This window comes from Arachis hypogaea, chromosome 11 (genome assembly GCF_003086295.3).
Source record: "Arachis hypogaea cultivar Tifrunner chromosome 11, arahy.Tifrunner.gnm2.J5K5, whole genome shotgun sequence".
NCBI classification, from domain to species: Eukaryota; Viridiplantae; Streptophyta; class Magnoliopsida; order Fabales; family Fabaceae; genus Arachis; species Arachis hypogaea.
Genome location: NC_092046.1, coordinates 20,780,961 through 20,804,242, shown reverse-complemented (window position 1 = coordinate 20,804,242; position 23,282 = coordinate 20,780,961). Strand labels below are relative to the sequence as shown.

Genomic DNA, 23,282 nt, shown 5'->3' with positions numbered 1-23,282 from the left:
AATTCAAAAATAAGTACACAAACAAGACTGAATCGTGAACAAAAACACATCTAAAATCAATTTTGGATCAGACAACATCATTAATATGTTTCTTCTTCCTTTTTATTTGATATTATTCTTTTTTTATTGGTTTTATTCCTCTTAAGAGAGTGAAATAAGAAGAACTATAAGAAAATCAAAAAAGAAAGAAAAAATGAAGAAGAAAAAGATGAAAAAGAAGAAGAAGCAGCAGTAGAAGATGAAGAGGAAGAAGAGAAAAGTTTTGAATTGTGCAGGACAACGAGTCCAAATGCACCTTAATTCATTCAGAAATGAATCGAAATTATATAATGATTGCCACACAATTAACTCAGAAATGAACTGAAATTACATAATGGATTGCGATACAATTAACTCAAAAATAAACAGAAAATTACATAACAATTGCAACATAATTAACTCAGAAATGAACTGAAATTACATAATGATTTCGACACATAAATTTAGTTAAAAAATAAGCACACAAACAAGACTGAATCGTGAATAAAAGTACATCTAAAATTAATTTTGGATCAGACAACATCATCAATATGGCAAAAATTCAACAATGACAATAAAAATAACGGCGATAATGATAACGATGATATGTATAAGAAGAAGACGACAATGACGATAACGATGATGATGATGACGATGATGATGATGATGATGATGATGATGATGATGATGATGGAGGAAAATGATGAAAAGGAAGGAGAAAAAGAAATCCCAATGAGAAAAGAAGAAAGAGAAGGAGAAGGACGAGGAGGTGGTGGTGCTGTTGGTGACGATGGTAACGAAAGTAAAAAATAATAAAGAAAATAATAAGAAGAAGAAAAGAAAAAGAAGTTGAATGTTAAAATTGCTTGGACGTGGAGAATAATTCTATAGCGAAACATATATATGACTTAACATATATTATTTTTTATTTAAAATAATTTTTTACTTATTTAGGAATAATTATACAAATAGTAAAAATGTAACTTTAGTTTCTTTTTTATTTTTTAATTTATATATGTTTATTCATTGTTATCAGAACTGGATCGAATCAGTCGTTTCGATTGGAAAACTGATAAACCGATAGTCTGATCGATTTGTAAGCGAATTAAACTGAACAAGTAATTGAATTGGTCAACAGTGATTAAACCCGTTGAAAATCGGCCGGTCCGCACTAAACCTGCACGGATCCATGATGCACGTGCACGCCGCTTTCGAACACGAGTTGGCAAACATGCAATCCTGCTCCCTTGCCGCTGTGCCATTTTGCCTCTTGATAATATATGTGACAAAAATTAAATATATAATAAAGTATGAATGAATTTTTATTTTTTTAATCCTTTTAAGTATGGATTGACATGGATACCAAACAAGTAGAAACACATAATATACAAACGTATTGATATATTGATATTGATAAATTAAAAAAGTATTTTGTACTAGTAACTAATTTATTATCTGTTTTTGCACCATAAATTATATCTAAGAATTGATATTTAATTACCATTAATATATTTTTTGAAAATATGCCTTTAATTTTTTATTTTATTTTTATAATTTTATATTTTTATTTAATTATGACTGGGTCAACTGGGTAGATCAGTGACCCATCGGGTTGAACTAGTAACCCAATGACCCAGTCGTATGAGCGGGTTAATTATCGGTTCTGTTCTGATAACTATGTGTCTATTTGAATGAAAAACAAATTATTATTCTTTAGTTGTTATGTAACAAAAAAATTAAAAAAAAAGTCATAGCAACCGAAAGAGAAAAAAATAGAATGGTGGAAGGCGTTGATAGTGGTAGAAAGATATACCACTCTATCATCCTAAACTTTACCTCTAGCCGTAAAGCAAAGGACGACAAAGCGTCACGACAGTTCTAAAGCTCCATACAATAGTATATAGTCAAGAAATATTAAAACTAAAAGCCCGATGAAGGAATAAAGATCAAAGATGCAGAAAACAGAGATACAGAAGCGCGTAGCGTTCCCATACGATAACTAAAGTGTAAAGGTAAGAAAAAGAGATTATAGATACAAGATAAACAAGGTGTCTATATATATATATATATATATATGTGTGTGTACAAAAGAAACCTAGTCACAGCTTGCGGAGTTTAGGCCGACTAGTTAAAATAGATACAACTGAGTTTTGAAAGTTAAAACGGATACATCTTATCTTTCAAAGTTTAAGTCTCTAAGGCAACAAGTACAATAATCAAAAGTGAGAGAATAACTACAGCAAAATAAACAAAAGACAAAAGCGAGCCATTCTCCGCTTTGTCACCATTCGCAAACTCACTGAGGTGGGTTGCGACCTGCATCTGAAAAACAACAACATATGGTATGAGAACTGAGGATTCTCAATATGGTAACAGTGTCCAATAGATAAGATATAAGGTTCCGAAAAGTCAGAGGCAATCCTAGAACTTCCCACATGCATAAGATTCAAACTTAGAAACATTTTTATAAAAATCCATAATTGGTAATCTAATCTTAAGAATTTTCTAAATTAACATATCACCGCTGTTCCACAGCCTTCGCCAACCTATCCTTCATGCGATCACATCGCCACCGCCTACCGAACCTCCTCAATCCCAGTAGAAAACACAAATAGTGCAAGCAAGTAAAACACAAGTAATATACATATACAGCAGGTAGTTCAATTAGCAATTAAACATGTTATACAAGTTGGCACAATGCAAGTAAACAAAGAAAACAAACACATAAGAGTGAATATGATGAATGCCTGTCCTATTGGCCGTGGTATCACTTGTCGGTTCAACTGCCAACCCGACACATCCCTTTGGGATGTTGCCTTTCGGTCACGAATATAATTAGCGCTCCATGGATATAGTGCCCGACACACTATCTAGGGATATAGTGCCCAGCACACTCTTATGACTCGAAAGGATGCGAGCGGGATACTCTGTCTCAAACCTCACATCTAAACGTAAGCGGGATTAACCACCGGCGCCGCAACCTCGACTAGCAAGATTAACCACCGTCCTTGCCAAGCACATAGCGACTTAGCAATCATAGCACATCAGTAGTATATTACTCAGTCTTAGTGATCTCTGTCATTCTCATCATGTTCAACAACCTCAATCATTCATTTTTCTCAATTCATCATCAACTCAACACTCCGCCAATCCACTCAAGTTATTCTATCCACAAAACTTCCCAAGTCTAAGTCATTGTCTCTAATCTTAAAATAGAAAATATCTAATTAAATTCACTCATGGTATTCTCCCTTATCCCAAAGTCTAATTACTAGCTAGGGGATCCTAAAGCAATTACAGAGGTTAAGAAAGTTAGAGAAGTGATTAAAAACACAAAAAATTACATTTTCAGCAAAACAGGGGTCATGCATATGCATGACCGTTCCCGCGTACGAATGAGCTTCAAAACAACAATGTCGCGTACGCGAGCTACGTCTGTGTACGTGAACGCTTGAAACAGAAACGGGTTCTCGCGTACGCACGCCAATGGTCGCATACGCATGGGTGTAAAATTGGCATTTTCGCGTACGCATCCCAATGTCGTACACGCATGAGTGTTGGGCAGAGTCTCATCCTCACGTATGCATGCCTGTTCCACGTACACATGCCTCCAATTTTTCATAAAAAGTTGTTTTGCTGCAGAATTTAGTTTTTTATACAAAACTTCAAACGTGCATAACTTTTTTGTTAAAAATCATTTTTCACTCGTTCTTTGAACGGCATAAACTTTACGAACCTAATTTTCATTCAAAATAAGTTTCATTAAATTTGGGAGTTCAGAAGCCAAGTTATGGCTTGTTGAAATTCGTCAAAAATAGATTTTTACCAAAACTTGTAAAATCCTCTAGTTTCCTAAACACTCAAACCACAATCAAACCAACGACATCAAATTCAATGCCAAAACAAACCTCCATCATTTCTCAAGTATTTAAACACCTAAACCATTCTATTCTCACCTCATCAACTCATTATACACTAATTTCAACAATTATCAATCCAACTCTCAATTATACCACATTTACACCATTCCAATCTATCCCATTCATTATTCATCAATATATCATTATTTAAACTCATAATCCTCATCATTTATCATCAACATTAATACTCACCATCAATCATCTTCAAGATCAAAATCATCATCAATCATTCTCAACATCAATAATCATCATCAACTTCATATCACCACAACAAACTCAACAATAATTAACCAATTTCTGCAATTCATTCAATTCAATCATATCTTAAGGTCCACTACCCTAAGTTGCCCATAACATTACATATTATTTAATAAAAAAAATTGAAACCATACCTTGGCCGATTTCCACACAAGCACAAAATCACCAAAATAATCTCCTCATCACAAGCCTTCAAGCTTAGCCACCAAAATCAACAAGTTTCAGCCAAAATTCTCAATTCCAAGTGCACCAATTCTTCAATTCAACTCCAATCAACAATAATTCAAGCTATATCCATACAAATTACTAAAATTAACACTAGGGCTCACAAATATATCAAACCACAAGGCAAAAATTCTTTCTTTAAAAATTCTTTTTTTACAAATTAAATTTTCATTTATAATTTTTATAATATTTTAATAATTCTTTTTTTATTTTTAAATATCTATATTTTTGAAAAAAATATTTTGTATTAATTTAAAAAATTCAGTATCATTTGAATTAATATTAATTAAAATTATTAATTTTAAACTATTAGTTTAGATAATTTAATTATTTATTTTCTTAAATTTTTTAATTTATTTATAAATTTAATTTTATTCATAGTTTACGTTTTTATCATTAACTCATATTTCTTAGAACATGTTTTTTTAACTGTGATCAAATAAATAATTTAAAAAAAGTTATTTTTACTGTTTTTATATGAATGATGGGCTTTATTTATTTATGTGAAATGAATCATGCGTGGAATTTTTAAAGTCAAGAAAAGAATATAAAAATAAAACTTACACATAATTGCTTGTAAGTAAAAGCTACTAGACAATTTAATAGTTGTCTGAAATTCTGAAAAGCATTTTTTTTTCTCTTTTGCTGTTTTGCACACTACTACTACATAAACAAATGTCTTAACTCTTAACTCTTAGGTCTTATTGTCTTAAGAAATTACAAAAGCAAAAATTTATTTTAAATCTTGAAAAAGTTTAATTATTTAATACATTACAGTAGTGGTCTTTTTTTTCTTTTAACCAATAATACTCCTAGGTCTGAACACACTACACACTGCTTAGAAATTTAACACAGTTGCAGCTGAGGCTTGGCACAGATGGAGGATTTTTACGCCTCTCATCAAGCTGCACCCGGGTTCAAATCCCAGCTGAGGCTGGATGTTGCAAGAACCCATAGTACCCATGTAGTGTGTGTGAGTGTGTTGTGTGGGTGTGTAAAACATGGGGTTAATGCCTAGAATTGGAGGCTGTCCAATCCACTTGACCAAAAAAAAAAAGAAATTTAACACAGTTAAATAACCGCACACTTTTGTGACCAAATAAAATAATTTCATAAACATGCGAATAAGCAAAGTATCCACATGGCAAATTGCCACAGCAATAATCAATCTCTCGCTCCACTTTCACGTGAGTGGAGAGTTCAGGTCCAGCTGCTCCGCACTTCTCTTCCGCCTCCATCCAATCAAAAATCACACTCCCTCTCTACTCACTCCTCCCTAGTCACTACCCACTACCCACTACCCACTTCTCTTCCCTTCACTTCATACTCCGCTTCTCTCTCTTTCTTTTTCTTTTCTCCGTTCCAAAGCATGTCACAGATTCCCCCCACCAAAAAAACCAAACAATCCAAAACAAACCACCACCCAACCCACTGACACTAGAATCAAATCTCTCTCACACAGTCACGCGCACACATTACATTACATTACGACTAAACAATGCATTACCTCCACTCACTCTTGCTCCTCCTCATTTTGGTGCTAACCGCCGATGCCAGTCCCTCAACGGAAGTAAACACAATGCTACCATCCGACGCCGTTTCACTGCTTTCCTTCAAGTCAAAAGCAGACCTCGACAACAGGCTACTGTACGCCTTAAACGAGCGCTACGACTACTGCGAGTGGCAAGGAGTGAAGTGCGCACAAGGCAGAGTGGTTCGCTTCGTCGTCCAAGGCTTCTCTCTCAGGGGCACCTTCGCCGCCGACACACTCGCCCGCCTCGACCAGCTCCGCGTCCTCAGCCTCCGTAACAACTCACTCTCCGGCACCATCCCTGACCTCTCCCCTCTTAAAAACCTCAAGTCCCTCTTCCTCGACCGTAACCGATTTTCCGGAACGTTCCCGCGCTCGGTTCTCACGCTTCATCGGTTAGTTACTCTCTCACTCGCGCATAACGAGCTTGCCGGTCCGATTCCGGTTCGGCTCAACTCGCTCGACCGGTTAATCTCCCTCCGGCTGGATTCTAACTACTTTAACGGCACTCTCCCTGCTCTGAATTTGTCGTTTCTTGAAACGCTTGATGTTTCGAATAACAACCTTACCGGTCCCGTGCCTGTTACGCCCACGCTCGCGAAGTTCGATGCACCGTCGTTTTCAGGAAACAATGACCTCTGCGGAGAGATTATCCACAAGCCATGCGATCGGCATTCTAGATTCTTCGGTGGCGGTGGCTCTTCTGCTGCCACGTCCTCCGCCGCGCCGCTAGGGCAGAGCGAGCAGGGGATCGTGGTGGTTCATTCGCCGATCAAGGAAAGGAAGCACAAGAGCAGTGGATTGGTTCTCGGAATCTCCGTCGCGGCCGCGGTTCTCGTCGGCGCAGGGCTTGCCGTGGTTGCGGTGGCGAGGAAGAAGAATAGAAACAAGCAAGGGGGAATGCTCGGGGAAAAATTTGAGACGGAGAAAACGACGGCGTTGGAGGTTGAAACAGGAAGAAATAACCCTGCGCAGTTGGTGAGGGAAAGGGAAAACGAAAACGACGTCCTTTCAATGATGAAGGTGAAGAGGATAGAGGAGATAGAGAGGGCGCATAAGAGTGGGAAGTTGATATTCTGCTACGGTGAAGTGCAGCCGTACACGCTGGAGCAGCTGATGAGGGCGTCGGCAGAGCTTCTTGGGAGGGGGAGCGTGGGGACCACCTACAAGGCGGTTCTTGATTCGCGGCTGATCCTGACAGTTAAGAGAATGGACGCCGGGAAGACGGCAGCGATGAGCGGAGAGGTGTTTGAGAGGCACATGGAGATGGTTGGTGCTCTTCGGCACCCGAATTTGGTTCCGGTGAGGGCTTATTTTCAGTCCAAGGGCGAGAGGCTTGTCATCTATGATTATCAGCCAAATGGAAGCCTTTTCAATCTTGTTCATGGTAAGCTTAATTATTGTTCAAACCAGTTAGCTTATATATATATATGGAGTACAGAAATTAAGACAAAAAAAAGTAAAAAGTAATGCTAGAATCAGGCAAAATTTATTTTATTTAATATTTATTAATTATTATAATAATTAATAAGTTATGATTGTTTTTGGTTTATTAAATATTTTTAAAAAATAATAAATATGGAGTCGATTTTTTTTTTTAATTAGGGTAAACAAAATTCTCGAATGCAATTTTTAACTCTTTTTTAAAATGAGATAGAAGAGAAAATTCACTAAATGTTTGTTGAATTTTTTTATTTTCTCTTGAAATTACTGTCTTTGAACTTCTCTGTCAATATTCAAATGCACGGTAAGGTTTCTCTTTTGGTTTTCCTTGGTTGTTTTGTTTTGTTTTGTTTTATTTGCATTTAGGTTGTTGCATTGTTTGTGGTTGATGCTTTCTGTGGCTAATTGGGTATTGGGTGGGGTAGCTAGCTGGCGGTGGAATTTTTGGGTGGTAAGTTTTGATGAAGATACTTACACTCATGGACATGGTCCACGCAAGTTGTAGGGTCCAGTGTTGAAATTTGGAGGTTTGGTAATATTATCATTTCTGCACACTTCCCTCAGAATAACTAACTCCTCTATCCATTCACAGAAATCACTTCATCTGTTTGTGAATCACTGTCATTTTTAATACACCTAGGTAATTAAGTTGAATTTATTGGCATTCTTACTTACATCTTTCCCCATTAAGAGAAGAGAGAGGGAGAAAAATAAAAGGGATTTCATAGTTACTCTTTCGTAATTTTAATGTAAAAATACGACACTTATTGGCATTAAATATTATGCTAAAGACTATTTCATGAACACAAAATTATTCATAAATCTGGGTACAATCTTTTTTTGTATATCTATATTTTTTTCTAACCACCAAAATAATAAAAATTTTACATATTTTGTATGTTTATTTCTATTTTGATTATAAATATAAATCTAATTTAAATATATTATTAATGAATAGTTATTCTGTATTTTTATATAGGTAATTAGTTTTTAATATTCCATATATCATAGTTGTATTATTATGCCTATAGCTAATATTTGACTAAATTCAATTGTAATTGAAAGTTATTCTCATATTCTTATAGAAATTTTTATATACATCATGATGGAAGAATGATTATTCCTTCACATTAATTGATTGCTACAAAATAGTTAAGAAAAAGAGAAGATATAATAACACATAAGATAAGTGACTAAGAATAAAACTTTTTTATTTCATAAAAAAAATATAAAAAGTCTCCTATATTCAAAAGTGTTTGAATGATAGGTTATGGGAACATTTCTCTAACATTAGAGTTTGTTCTTAGTGAAATTTTGATGGACCCAACTTGGAGTTAGATGAATTCTTTTTTTTTTTTTTTTTAAAGTATGTCTTATAATAGTTATGTAATTAACTCAATTATTAAAGCTAATCTGATGTGTTATAAAATAATAAATCATATATACAGATATATAATATAATACAACTTATTCTTATAAGGTGTAAAATTTGACCTGTGGTATTGTGGTAGCGTGAAGACAATGGTTAATAGTAGTGTGGTAAGTTTGGTATTTTTGTAGCCTATGAAAAAATAGTTTGGTATTGCGTTCGGTAAACATTAACGAGCATTGTTTGTTTGTTTTTGTGTGGTTTCTAAGTCTGGGATTGAGTGTGGTACCACTGTAGCACTTATCTCATCAATTCCAATGCCGACATCACGGAGTTGGACTATTAAGGTTGTTACCTGTTTCTGCGACTGCAGTAGGACCATTTTAGGTTTAAGTGTCTGATTTGACCTTATGTTACGGGCTTCTTGACTACCTACCATGCTTCATTTAATTGACTCATTGTTCTATTGAACTTCTTATTAAACTGTTCTATTAAACAGTTTAGGGTTTCTAAGTCATGGGTACTATTTCATACCCATGCTTGTTTCCCCGTTGAGATCAATAAATTCTTTCTGTGTCTGCATATTCTCTTATCAGCAATGCTACTAAATTAGAGGGAATAAAGGATAAAGAAAATAAAAAGTCAACTCTGACAAAAAAAAAAATATTATACAGTTAACAAAGATTGTTATTTGACACTAGTTCTGGCAGAACTTTTACTTTACACTAGGTAGTTTTCATTATTTGGTAACCAGTTTTAAACAAGAATAGGGTAAAGGAAAAACGAGTGCAGACAATTGGAAACTTCGACCTTCTCTAGCACATCCTTTATGGTCCTTGCTACGATACTGGAATCACTTCTGAATTATTTGGAATCACTTATTTTGTAACTAGAAGTTGATATCAACTTATAAGATGAATGGAAAACAATGTGATTGCCCGTTTAATGTCCTAGGATATTTTCTTAACTAAGGTAGCTGCTGTATTATTCCAGGCTCAAGATCAGCAAGGGCAAAGCCCCTCCATTGGACATCATGCTTGAAAATAGCAGAAGATGTAGTTCATGGACTTGCTTATGTACATCAAGCTTCATCCTTAATTCATGGCAACCTAAAATCCTCGAATGTCCTTCTTGGAGCAGACTTTGAAGCGTGCATTACAGACTACGGCTTGTCCTTTCTGGCAGATTCTTCGGTCGCTGAAGATGCCGATTCCACAGCCTATAAAGCACCAGAAGTCCGCCAGTCTAGCCGCAGAGCATCTTCCAAGTCTGATGTCTATTCTTTCGGCGTGCTTCTGCTGGAGCTTTTGACCGGTAAACACCCCTCTCAACACCCTGTGCTTGTGCCAACGGATTTGCAAGACTGGGTTAGAGCAATGAGGGACGACGATGATAGCGAAGACAACCGGCTCGAAATGCTCACAGAGGTTGCCAGTATTTGCAGTGCTACCTCACCAGAGCAGAGACCGGCAATGTGGCAAGTCTTGAAGATGATACAGGAAATAAAGGAGAGCGCAACATGAAGCTAAGGACACGCAACTTAAACGCTTTTCATTATAGTTTGGGTCTTTTAAGTCTGGCTTGATTGTTTGCTGAGAACAAATCACACAGCATTACAATGGAAGTACTGTGTCAAGTGTCAACTCTTCTTGGCAAGAATGAATGGAACGTATAAGAGTGATTTTGAAGGCAAGTTTATGGATTAGACACTCATCTTTCACCGTAATATCGACAGACTACCCAGTAAAAATGCGGAATCGTGGGATATATCACAATTTTACTGTCTGCAGTGGCTGGTATGGTGTTAATGATACTTTGACAAATAATTTATATAGATGTGTTAGCTTATTCAATTTTTGAGCTGGTTTCGGTGTTTCTTATTTTAACATGGATGTTTGAAGAAGAAAAGAAAAAGGGTTTCCAGTACTTGTTTGCCATAATTTTTTTTTTTTTCCTTTTTGCTATTTTTCTTGAGTAATATTTTTTATTGGAAGTAATTATTAGAAGAGAAATATTAATATTTTTTCTTTACATTTTCGCCAATATACAAAAAATAAAAAGGATACCGAACTAAGCATTCACAAACATGTTTGACACAATAAACGACCAAATACTGCAACAGAGCTTGATAAATTCATAAAAAGCATCAAGAATGAAAGATTATTAGCTAACATCATAATATGAGTAATTTTGGGGACTAGTTTATCTGTACAAAAAATCTTGCAATATCTTTTGTAGTACATGCAAAAGGAGGACCATTTTGGTTTTAACTATCTAAAACTAAAACTGATTTTTCCTATGATATTATTAAATGTCAGCGTACGCCTACATGTGTCGTTACAAAATTACAACATACACAAATGACCATAACACAGCCTTTTCCAACAGCCAAACTCTCAGCAAGCTTTTCCAATTTACTTATTGCCTGTATACACACTGCAAGTTGGAGAACAATTTCAGTGCTAAAGAATTCAAGTGGCACACTCCTCTAGGTAGTTATGGAAAGAAAATGCAACATGTTTATCGGAGCACTATGTTGTCTAGGATGTTAAAAACTGTTTGTGGATTACCTACAACTATCTGAGCTTTAGCCAAGCCATGTTGAAACAGAGAGCAAGCACTGGAGTTACAATGATGTCCTTATGAGCTCGAACTCACATAGCATTGATCAAGGCCTGTGCTCGAGGCCTTGACCTCATGATTGTTTCGTCGCTGTGTTTGATCCATTCTGAAAGTTTCCACGGTTTCTGCCATTTCCATTTAAACTGTATCAGCCATTGATGATGACTTCTCTTCCACCTCCAAAGTTTTCCAGCTTGCCCAACAGCTGCTAGCCTCCTTGCTGACAACTCCGCAATGGGTATCATCTGAATAGAAAACCATTATTGCTTTTAACCGAAACATGACACAATTGGTGTACAAACAAAGCATATAGTGGGGTACCTTTCTTCCATTGTCCATAATAGTAGCTGACTCTGTAACTGACCCATTAACAACTCCAGGGGTGAATTTAAGTTGCTTTGTTGCGGGAAGTGACATGGGAGACAATGGGCCACTCAATTCATCCGCAAGGTGTTTCAAGGACCGAGAGTTTTCCTGTTGGTTTCAATCAAATACTTAATATATTTTAAATTAATGAAAACTAAGTTTATAAGATTCAAGTACTCATATTTGGTTAAGAAACTATGATTAGATAAGCAGTTTAGTGATGGCTAAATAAAGGTTTCAAAGTTTTAAAATATTGTTTATCATTTCAAAATCATCTGGGTCATTAGACGTACTTTATCCTACAGAACTTAACCATCTTGCTCTAATCTATTTCAAATGTACTGATAATCTACATCTGTATGCTGTAGGAGTTAAAATATTTGCCACATAAAGCTCACTAATTGCTGATAGAATAGAAAATCTCACCATTGATGTGTTCAAGGCGACAGAAACAGCTTCTTCCTTAAGTGTTTGCTCCTTTAGAAGTTCTTTTCTCTGTGTTTCACTTTCTTTCTGTAGCCTTGCTAGTTCGTTTATTTGCTCTTTCAAGTCCTGAAGTTCTATATTCTTTTCCCACAATTGACACCTGTTAATGGAAATAGACTACAAAAGCTTAAACTGGGTAACAATCCTCTAAACATTGACAATAAAGAAAATAAAATAAATAAAAATAGAAGTGCATCTTAGTGAATTATTGTCTTTACTCCCTAGTCAACTGGGTGACAATCTACAAAAGCTTAAACTGATTCATTCTAAAAGCACCTTGCTTCTGCTGTAGCATTGAATAAGTACTGAAGCACATTCTTAGCATCTCCCATTGAGCGTAACTGGTTCCAACGTCCACGGTTACTTAATGCACGTTCCCTTGCTTCAGCCTCTGTAAGTTGTAAAGCCATGGCTTTCAAAGCAGCCGAAGACATGCCCAGCATATTCTCAAGAGAAGCTATTCTTGAGACTTTTACATCCGGTGGCATGGATAATAATCTAACAAATGGAGGAAAATAAATTGTTATATACTCCAAAATGTCCCCAATGTGCCTTAATACACATGCAAGAAAATATTTCTACCTGGAATATTTGTTCTGTCCTGTAGGGATACTCTGGCAATCCGAGAACTGATGGACTTGTTTCAGTGTAGCCAACTCTTCCTCCAATGCAGCTTGGCTGAAAAAGGTTTCAATCAATATTATATTGTATGCTTGGGGAGAAAAGGAGAAAACAATTGTGGTCACTTACACCTGCTTTTGCTTTTCGAATTCAGCACGAACTTCATGCACATGTACCACGACCTCAAGCTCCTGATCAAGCCATTTTTGGAGGGATTTCTCATTAACCTAGGAATACAAATTATGTTAAAAATTTTTAGAAAGGATTTGCGCAAAGTATTTAATACCAAAAAAGCCAATATGAAAGATGTGTATTTAAACATCACAATTTTGATGTGTAGGTAAAGATATCAGAAGTAGAACAGAAGCAGACCAGCAACGAAAAGCATAACAAGCTTAGTTGCTTTTTAAGCAGTACTGCATAGGCTAAGAATTGATCATTACCAGCCCAGGTTGAAGGTGTCCATTTGAATAAGCTGAAAGAGGCAGCAAATAGTTAGGAAAATAGTATATAAAGTAAAAAAGAGAAATAATTCCCTGTCAAGTTCTACCAGAGTTTTCACGTGGAGAAGATTTGCGGGCTTCCAATAATTCCTTTAGCCTTTTTGTGGCTATTGTTGCTTCCTCTGTCTTCCTATGAAGCACCTGAGAACAAGAAAATGAGTGAACAGTGATCTAAAATCTTTTTCCCCATCCCCATCCCGCATGTATTATCCCGTCTTCGAGGCCCCATTCGGGACTTTCCATGCAGGGAACTCAACACAGTAGGAAATAATGCCCCTATTATGTTGGCAACAAAAGAACATGGAAAACACTAAATTTTATATCTTACCTTTTTTTGGCGCTGGTTTAGAGCCTCAAGTTTATGTCTTTCATACTCATTCCTTCTCCCCTCCTTTTTCAACTGTTTAAAATTAGATTGGAGATCAAAATTACAGTGGATGAGACCAGCATGCATATTTCTCTTTAATAGGAAACATGATATATTTTGAGAAAATAATGAGATAAAACTCAAAAAACATTACTATTTATCATTGAACTGACCAAACTCAACCCCAAGACTACTGCAAGGAGAGATGCCCAAACATTTATAAAGGCTATCATTACCATATCCCTAAACAATGTAGGACTTAACAATTACCAAAGAGCATTCAACAAAATTATCGCATGCTATGTTCCTTCAGAAAGACATGGACTTTGTATATTGTGCACAATTAAGCACTAATTATTATAAGGCCTAAAAGTTCCACTGCATTTTTGAAACAAGAAAACAGAATATTGATTACATATTTATAGAAGCAAATCACCTGAAGTAACTCCTTTTCTCGAGAAGCCTTCCATTGTCGAAATTGTTCTGCCTCTTGCTTCATTTTATGCTGCAATTGGACCTACAGTTTTCATAAATCCAATATCAGGTACAAAGTAAAAAATTTCAATAATTAAGTAGCTCGAAAAATTAAACACAAGTGCCTTTTGAGCCTTGATGTACTGTATTTCAGCTTGCAATTTTTTTGCAGTTTCTTCGCTCTTCTCCTTTTGCTTTAGTAGCTGCACCTGGTTTTCTTGTTTCTTCTTGAGGTCTAAAATCTGATGTTCAAGATTTTAATATATAAATAACTCAGAAACTATTTAACATTGGAAAAGGACAATTACCATGAAAATAATATCGAGATATTACCTGTGCTTCCAGTGCTTTCAATTTTTGGCCACGAACATCTTGAGATTTCTGTGCTAGTCCATCAATATTAGCTGAAAGATTCTCTACCTCATGCAACAAATGGTCCCTCTCTTGCTATCATTATCATTCCAGAATCAGTAAACAAGAGAAAAATAAACACTTAGGATTTGTTTGATTCCTTGTTTTCATTCTTATGTTTTCTGTTTTCATAATTGTGAAAAGAAAAACATAAACATGACAAAAATACTGTTTACTGTCTTCATTTCTTATTTTCACGACTGCTTTTTTTACAAAATTTTAAAAACAAGTTACACAAAAAATGTAGACAAAAAATAAAACAAACCAGAAAAAACCTTTCGTTTGTGTGCTATCTCAAAAGTATTTAAACCTAACTATGTCCAAACCTGCACTTTTCTTTTTTCCTCTTCAAGCTCCATAATTTTTTTCCCAAAGTGCTCTTTGAGTGCTTCAGTATCAATTCCAATGCGCTTCATCTCAGACTGCAAAGAAGTAAAAATGTATGGAAATTAAAACACCATAAAATGGAACACTTACCGATTTACTGTTTGAGACCCCAAGATATTAGCATAAGGACCAATTAAGAAAAACAATTAGCACATTCCAATATCACTTGTTTTTTGTTTTTAGCCTTCCAATATTGTTTTGATGAAAGTTACTCAGCTGACACCTAATATAACCTTTCAAAGGCATTCTAAGAGCTCGGCAAAAGCCATTAAGGTTGTGGATAAGAGAAAAACCACGCTGACAAGAAGATCTACATAATTGCATGTTCACATCTCTGCCATCAGATTTGAAAGAAAAATTTCTGAGATATATGGTAATTAGATCCTAAGTTAAGAAGCATTTAAGAACATCCATAAAATCTAAGAACAAATTTCAGAAATGAAACCTCTTTCTGCTCTAAGCGCTTATTTAACTCATTCATCTCTTTATCCATGGTATTCTGCAAAAGTGCATGCTCCAATTCCTTTACTGCTTCATCACTTTCACCTGAATCGTCACCTGATAAAAGTAGGGAAATAGAAAACATAAATAATAGCTTCTCTGGACAATCCAAGATGGACAGAGTCGGAAATTACTCAGCCTTGGTTACATAATATAACAACACAGTATCAAAGTACTGCTTATTTTCATAAGAGAGATGCATAGACTCTAGTCCCTGACTATACACTTATGTAGAGACTATTTACTAGGACAAGGAAAAAAATACTTCTATATTCTTCTGAAAGAAGGATGCAGGGCCATGAGTCATTGATCCTATCCCTCTCTGCAAGATTCTGAATTCCAATCTCATTTCTTAAAATTATGAAATTAACATATGGCTCAGAATACACAGATAAAAAAACGTGTACCAGATATACTTTCAATCATGGGATGATCAGATGAAACAGAGCTCTGAAAGTGTCTTTCAAGATAAATATGACCATCCTGAGAAATTAAGGGGAAAAGAAATAAAAATAAATGTCCGTTATGATCATCTGGTTGTTTTAATGACATTGACTTAATAAATACAAGCAAAAGTAACAGAAAATTTAAATTTTTTCCCATTTACATACTGGTTCATCAATTTCACATTTGTCTACAAAAGCACATCTACTGCGATATTCATGAAGTTCATGAGAGAGGCCCTCATTAGTCGCCTCAAGCCACACAATCCTTTCCTTGAGAACCTGTAGAGCAGGAGCATCAAGCTATATATTAGGCTCCACTTATCTTACGGTAATTCAAATGTAAAGTTTATGATGATATATACCCGCACTTCATCAGCTGGAGTTCCTCCCCGAGCACAAAGTTCAGCCTGCAAGTACTTTAACTGTTGACGCATTTGCTGCATCTCATTGGATATCAAATCTCGATTAGCCTGAAATTAACAACAAATATTGTAACAGAAGAAACTTGATCTGGTTCTCAACGGCTGGATTGTACATGAACTTAAAGTAACAAAGAACCAAGAATCTTACAATAGGCTTATTTTGAATATTGCGAGCACGATTTGCATATTTGAGAGTATTGAGACTTTCCTCAGCATTGATGTCGGCAGGACTAATGCAAGCTGGGAAAAGGAGAATCCTTTCGTTATTAAAAAGCAGGTAAAATTGGAATTATGATCAGGAAAACAATATTATAATAATATCTCCAGGAGGCAATAATATACACATGATGCAGTATGTAGAAACTATGTATAAAAGAAGAAAGATATCTTTAATTAATCATAAAGTCAAAAGGTAAAAACACTTTTATCTGATTATAAGAATGACAGTGATAGACATGTAAACATCAAAATTCGGCTTGGTTTAATAAAAGTTTTCAAAGCACTTCATTTTGTGATAGATAAATAAAAAAAGATCATATGTTTGTGCATGCAGATTTTAAAATTTAGGAGTACTTTTGATAGCACCTAAGGAGGTGCTTTTCAAAGTTAGCTTGTTCTTATTAAAATTGAAAAGTCTTATATAATCTCATATATTAATAAATATTCAAATTTATCTTTATATTCATGTCTGTTATGGTTTTTCTAAATCTTAAAAATTGTTTTACCCAACACAATTGATGCTACAAGTTTTGGAAAACTATCTTTTAAAAGTCAGCTTTAATAAACTACTTTCGAAAAGTAAAAGTTTTCCAAACCCAGCTTTCATCTTGTATTTTTTTAATCAAACTGCTGTTTTGTCACCCCCCTACTTCAATCACGAAAGTAAATAATAAATGTGTTCCTAGCGTCATTTCCACTTGACCAATTCTGCTCTTTTGTGGTATAAGAGTATCATAAATGGATGCAAAGGAGGCAAGTTTTGTTAGAATATTCATTAAAAAATTAAAAAGGAAGATGGAAATACTTCCTCTACCCTTATGATATTGTGGTAGTATAACAGGGAAACTCAACCAAGTATTATTTAAAATTAACTGTCCGCATAGACCAAGCACTAAATCTATTAACACAGGAACTTGAAATTAAGAACTAGATTATACATTAATAGAAAAAGATTTTCCCTGCTGAAATAAGATGGCTTCAAATGAAACAAAATGAAGCTAAGGAAAGCAAAGGAACATTTCATAGTTTCAATGGATTTAACCAAGGGAAGAGAGAGAAGGGTTTAAACACACATCAGTTGTATTAATGAATCAACTTTTAGCAATGATTACCTATCATGACAGTTTTGCTGTTTCCACCAAGTGAATCCTGCAACAAGGACGAGGAATTCTGGATCAAAAGACTCTTAAGAGATGGACATTAAGAAACTAAAGATAGATATGTTGATTACTATGTATAAAGTTACAAGTCAAAGCTTACAGACTTGGATATAGAAAATGCTGCTACTGATAAATAGTATCTATGATTTCGCATATCAAGTTTATTTATAGGTTCCATAAAGTTTTATATGAACTTTTTGTTCAATGCCTTTAAAAATTTTCAAAGCAATAATTGGCCAGAAGTAGAATGTATATGAGACCTAAACCTGTAAATCAAACTATGAATATGTAAGGAAGATATGTTAAGAGAGATGGTCCTTAGAACAAATTTTCAAAAATTGCATAATAGCATAAAAATAAGAAAGCTATGGTAAACATGATTCTCAAAAGAGCAAAATACAAAGACGATTAAGTCTAAAAGCTATCCTATAGGTAACACACAAGGACATAACCACTATGTCAAACCAAAAAATGTTAGCCTAACCTGCAAAAGTCGAGTGAGTTTGCTATCCCGATACGGGACATGCATACCCTCCTTTCGCTTTTTCTCATCTCCCAATGCGCTTATGACATTTCCAAGTGCAAGGAGACCTTTATTGATGTGTATGCCTATTAACCAAAACATTTAGTTAATATCACTAGTGAGTCCTTACCATTGTCATTTTATATTAATGCAGTACTGAGGCTGTCAAAGAACTTTGAAATTTGAAACAAAAATGTCCAAGGTATTCAAGCTTGTCATGTATAACCAACCTTCTTTTAAACGAACACCATCAGAACCAGTTCTTTTAGCTCGCTCAGATCCAGCTAGATCTACCAAATGGAGCTTTGCAGAAAGGTATTCTTCACCCATATCCTCGTCTGAAGAGTCATTGTCGGGAGAAATTGAATGGAGCTTGCGCATCTGTTCTAGTGTGATTGTGAAGATGGCATGTGACCGACTAAATACAAAAAGGGAACCACAATTGTTAGATAACAAAAATTATGGTGGAAAACATAGAAATAAAGCTTTTCTATCACTTCTTGTTTGAGTTTAAAATCAAATGGAAATCACCATAAAAAGCTAAAGTGCAAAGCCTACTTCTACTAGGAAAAAGGATTTAAAAAAACTATCTTCAAAAACATCAGTACCACCCAAACCAAATTATTGATAACTATGGTACCAACAAAATGATACTGTGTTTCATAAAACTTATCAAAATTATTGTGCCCTCCTATCTAGAGAACATGTGATTTTTCAATATAAAGAATGACTACGTGACGTGCTCATCTTCATCATAAAATTGAATGCAATTTTCAAAATTAAACTAATACGAATGTATTAGCTAATATTCCGATGTTGTCAGCATGGAAAAGTACACAGAATGTAAACACATCACCAGACATATACACCAAAAATGTGAAGCTGTTTCAAATTTTCAATGTATTCGAGCATAAAATGACATATTTAACATCTTTTTACAATTGGCATTAGACTGAGAGCACATTATTTACCTGGACTGGTTGTTCATATTTGTACTTCCTGTTGCCCTACTTAAAGAACCCTGCTCCAAGCAAGTAGACATCTCCTGTAGTGTACTCACAGCAACTTCAGTTGATCCTGCCAGTGTTATGACTCCACTTGAGGTTTCACGAATTTGTATCGGTGTTCTCCCAGGAACAGTTGCTTTTCCAGAATTGCCATTAGCAGATTCCAATTTACTGTTAGATATAGAATCTAACAAGTCCCTCACCTCTTCCTTCAAAATCTGTAAAATAAATTGTACAAGTAAGTCCTCAAAACAAACGGCTGCAAGGAAAATCCATTTAACATGGATCATCCATAATTCATAAAATGTTTAGGCGGGTTTATAATCAAATGATTCAAATTTTAATGAACAAATCACTATATATGTTAAATATTTGACAAGAGTGTGCAAATACACACTATCAAAGTTATGGATAATATACCTCAATGTAGGACACATGCAACTGAAATTCTGTCTGATGCTTTAGTGTTTCAATCTTGCTGAACAAGGCATTCATAACCTTAGGAATTAATCCAGCCTGTGTCTGACAATTGTCACTATAGCCAGTTCCCATTGTATATGTTTTCCCAGATCCTGTCTGTGGAGTATATGTGCGTCAGATACAAACGAATAGAATGGTCTTTTCCAACTTCGAGTGTATAACATGCAAGATCGATCTCACCTGGCCATACGCAAGTACAGTAGCATTATATCCTTGGAATAAGCCATCAACTAACGGGGCAATGCATTCTTCGAACATATCAGCCAAAGGAGACCCACCATTTCCGTAAACATGATCAAATGTAAAGAAATGTGACCCAATTTGGACCTGATCATCCAAAAAAAATACACATTAAAAATGTGAAGGTTATCAAGGTCACTGATAGATATTACAGTGAAGTGACACAGTATCAGAATAGAATGATTCCATAGTTTCAACCTTCAAAACAAGCAAATTTTAATCAATTGGCATTTTATTTATCCTAGCATTCATGAAAATGTAATTAAATGCATCTATAAAACTGCAACTCAACTAATATGGTAGTAAATCCATGTCATAGTACCGTACGGAGTTTAAGTCCATCTTAATGTGCAATAATCCATATTAGAGGGAACATGTTTTTTTACTTTAATTTTGACTGATGATGACCTCTCACTTACAGCAATAATCGTTTTACTCCCTGCTCTTAATAATAGAGTAATTTTCTAAACGTGATTAGGGTGTCTAGGCTTCAAATAAAGAAGCGATTATCCTATAAATTTCTTGCGTTGAGTTTACCTGCGATGGTGAAATTCCAACAACGTATTAAGTCATTAAGTAATTGATTAATGAATTGATAAAGTAATTATGTAATATTGAATAAATCTCGGTAATACTTCAGTGTTAACTTATAAGGTGCTAAACTATCATTTTTATCCACAAATAGCATCAACATCACTATCAACACACACAAATACGAACGATTCACAAACACAAACGGACACCAACCCTTCTGCGCCTCCACACACTCTACACCACCAAGACTTATATGTGTGAATTCTAATTTTAATAATTAATGAACACATACGATTATTTTTCACCTTTCCCCTCTTCTCTCACCATCTCGTTTCTGAGGTTGTAGCTGATAGCAGGAGTAGAATGTAGAAGTAATTTGAAAATTTTGGATAATTTTTTAATAAAATTAATTCAACAAAAAATTATCGCTTGAGTGGGAGTAGTTTAGCATTTTGAAAATTTTTGGATAGAAAAAAAATAAATAATAATAATAATAATAATAATAATAATAATAATAATAAAGAAAAAAAGCAACAGGAAAGTATGTTATGACTTATGACATGAACAAACAGTACTTCAGCATAATTTTTGAAACAATTATTTTGATCATTTCTTTTTGACTCTACAAAATGATTTACGCAAAATTACACATTCAACATGGTAAGCAATCAAGAAAGGAATAAACAAATAACATTACATTTTCAAAACCCAAAAAAATATATATATTCTTTTCTAAATGATAATAATTAAGCAACCTCCACACCACCAAAACAAAATTCACGAACGCACCATTAATTAATGAAGTGCATCCACTAAACGACAAAACACATTAATAATAATCACACAAAAAAACAGTTAAAGAAAAAGAAGCATCATGTTGACGAAGGTGAAGAGACGAATTTCGAGGTACCTGAGGCTTCGCAGGCGTAACTGAAACGCATTCTCTGCAACCTTGCTGTCGTTCATCAGCAATGAGCGGACGAATGTGAAGAGCAACTTTCACAGAACAATTCTCCGATGTCTCCATCGAAACAGAAAAAGAAAATTAAAAGAAAAAGAAAATTAGGGAGAGAGATTAGAGGTTAATCGAGGTTCCAGGGGAAGGAAAACGAGTCCCAATGTGTGATCAATTAGGAAGATTAGAACTTAAGATAACGATACAGCTGCAAGAGAGAGAGAGAGAGAGAGGGAAATAGATTTTTAACAGCAGGAGAGAGAGAGAGCATGAGAAAGAGTAGTGGTTGTTGAGTGAAGAAATTGAGAGAGAAGGAAAGAACGAAAAGCGCGGTGGTTTGAAGAGTAGCGGAGCAGAAAACAAAAAGCAACCGCAATCACAACAACCACCACAATTAACACTACATTGAACTGTTTCACACTTTTTCTTCTTCACTACTTCTTGCTTCTTGTATGGCAGTGACTAATAGCTATGCGCTATTGCCTATTCCGATGCTCTCTCTCTCTTTCTCTCTCTCTCTCCTTATTCCTTGTTTATTATTATTATTATTATTATTATTATTATTATTAATTTCTTCTTCTCGTGGCAAGTTCCGAAGCACAAGTGCACTACTATCTTCACTCTGTCGCTCTTTTCTCTCTCCCACCACGCCCTTTTCCCTCCGAATTTATTTTATGTCATTTTATTCCGGTTAATATTCAACGGACAAAATCTCCATTTCCATCAATGTTTTGGTAGGTGTGAATATTATGGCGAATGCTTTATGCTAATGCGTAAAAAAAAAGGATCATAACGTTTTTTAAAACCTAAATTATAAATTTTAAATTATTGTTATAAAATATAATAAATGATTATGTGTTAATAAAAATTTATTTATTTTATGTCTTTTAAAAATACATGTTAAAATTATAAATTAAATTTTTTTATTATATTAAAAATATAAAAAATAAATTTTTAATGTATTTTATTTTGTATTTATGAAAAAAATTTAAATATTTTTATTAATGATAAATTTATTACATTCCTTAAAGGCGCATATTACCTAAATTCAATTAGAAAAGTTGCGTCAATAAAATCAAAGCTGTTTGAATCTAGACGTAGGAAAAGGAAAATCACTTAAAGAAACAAAAATCTCACTTGTAGTTGTAATTAACTAGTAAATAATTAATTAGCATTGATAAATGTGGCAGCATTGACTGGATGCAGACTATTAGCTCTTGTTGGACTTTTTAAGAACATAATAATTATTGAAGAGTGTTAGTGAGTAAATTTTGTGATTTATAATTATTAATTAGTTATTATTAATATTTTTTATGGTGTAAAATTTTATCTAATAATATAAAATTATTTATTTTTTTATTAAGTGTTGATCAAATTTTAATAAAAGTGTTCACCTTTTAAATTTTCTCATAATTATTAGGTGTTTAAGAATTTCGCAATAAATTCTCGACAAATTTTTAAATACTATAAAAGCTATAAAGCATGAATATTTTATTGAATTATTGTATTTACTATTTAATAAATAATGTGCATATTTAATTTGAATTTTTTAATATATTTAAATCATAATTTAAAAAGAATTTACAAAAATAAAATAAAATTTGACTCTAATCTCTTTCTCATTTTTAAACTTTTGGCTTTATAAATAAATTAGCAAAAAAATAACTCGTATAAAATTATTAAATATTAAAAATAAAAAAATCTTATTTTTTAAGATTATATTTATTAGAGATATAATAATTTATATTATTTTTTTATTAGTTTAAATTTTTTTAAAAAAATAGTATCATAAAA

General features: G+C 34.2%; 2 protein-coding genes across 4 annotated transcripts; one reads left to right on the top strand and one right to left on the bottom strand.

The window, feature by feature from the left end:
• Positions 1 to 5,488: 5,488 nt before the first annotated feature.
• Positions 5,489 to 10,690, top strand: LOC112720515 (probable inactive receptor kinase At5g67200). The gene is made up of 2 exons (XM_025771481.3): positions 5,489 to 7,339; positions 9,758 to 10,690. Exons 1-2 carry the CDS (start codon positions 5,920 to 5,922, stop codon positions 10,285 to 10,287), a joined length of 1,950 nt encoding a protein of 649 aa, XP_025627266.1. The 5' UTR covers positions 5,489 to 5,919; the 3' UTR covers positions 10,288 to 10,690.
• A 234-nt stretch (positions 10,691 to 10,924) lies between these two features.
• LOC112720514 (kinesin-like protein KIN-4A) lies at positions 10,925 to 22,204 on the bottom strand. Of its 3 annotated transcripts, XR_003162204.3 has the most exons (26): positions 21,444 to 22,204; positions 19,940 to 20,086; positions 19,700 to 19,855; positions 19,244 to 19,497; positions 18,503 to 18,690; positions 18,234 to 18,358; positions 17,702 to 17,738; positions 16,519 to 16,610; positions 16,311 to 16,418; positions 16,114 to 16,227; positions 15,910 to 15,985; positions 15,447 to 15,559; positions 14,941 to 15,036; positions 14,537 to 14,650; positions 14,329 to 14,445; positions 14,166 to 14,246; positions 13,691 to 13,762; positions 13,410 to 13,503; positions 13,303 to 13,334; positions 12,989 to 13,086; positions 12,821 to 12,916; positions 12,515 to 12,736; positions 12,179 to 12,338; positions 11,708 to 11,860; positions 11,335 to 11,631; positions 10,925 to 11,200 (listed from the first exon to the last, which is right to left on the bottom strand). XR_003162204.3 is itself a non-coding variant. In XM_025771480.3 (25 exons), the coding sequence occupies exons 1-25, from the start codon at positions 21,558 to 21,560 to the stop codon at positions 11,419 to 11,421; spliced, it is 3,075 nt and encodes a 1,024-aa protein (XP_025627265.1). In that variant the 5' UTR covers positions 21,561 to 22,204; the 3' UTR covers positions 10,925 to 11,418. The 3 variants fall into 3 exon arrangements, 2 of the variants coding, with proteins under 2 accessions (XP_025627265.1, XP_072062684.1); XM_025771480.3 differs by having other exon boundaries at positions 10,925 to 11,631; XM_072206583.1 differs by lacking the exon at positions 21,444 to 22,204 and adding an exon at positions 20,419 to 20,536 and having other exon boundaries at positions 10,925 to 11,631; positions 19,940 to 20,197.
• Positions 22,205 to 23,282: the final 1,078 nt, after the last annotated feature.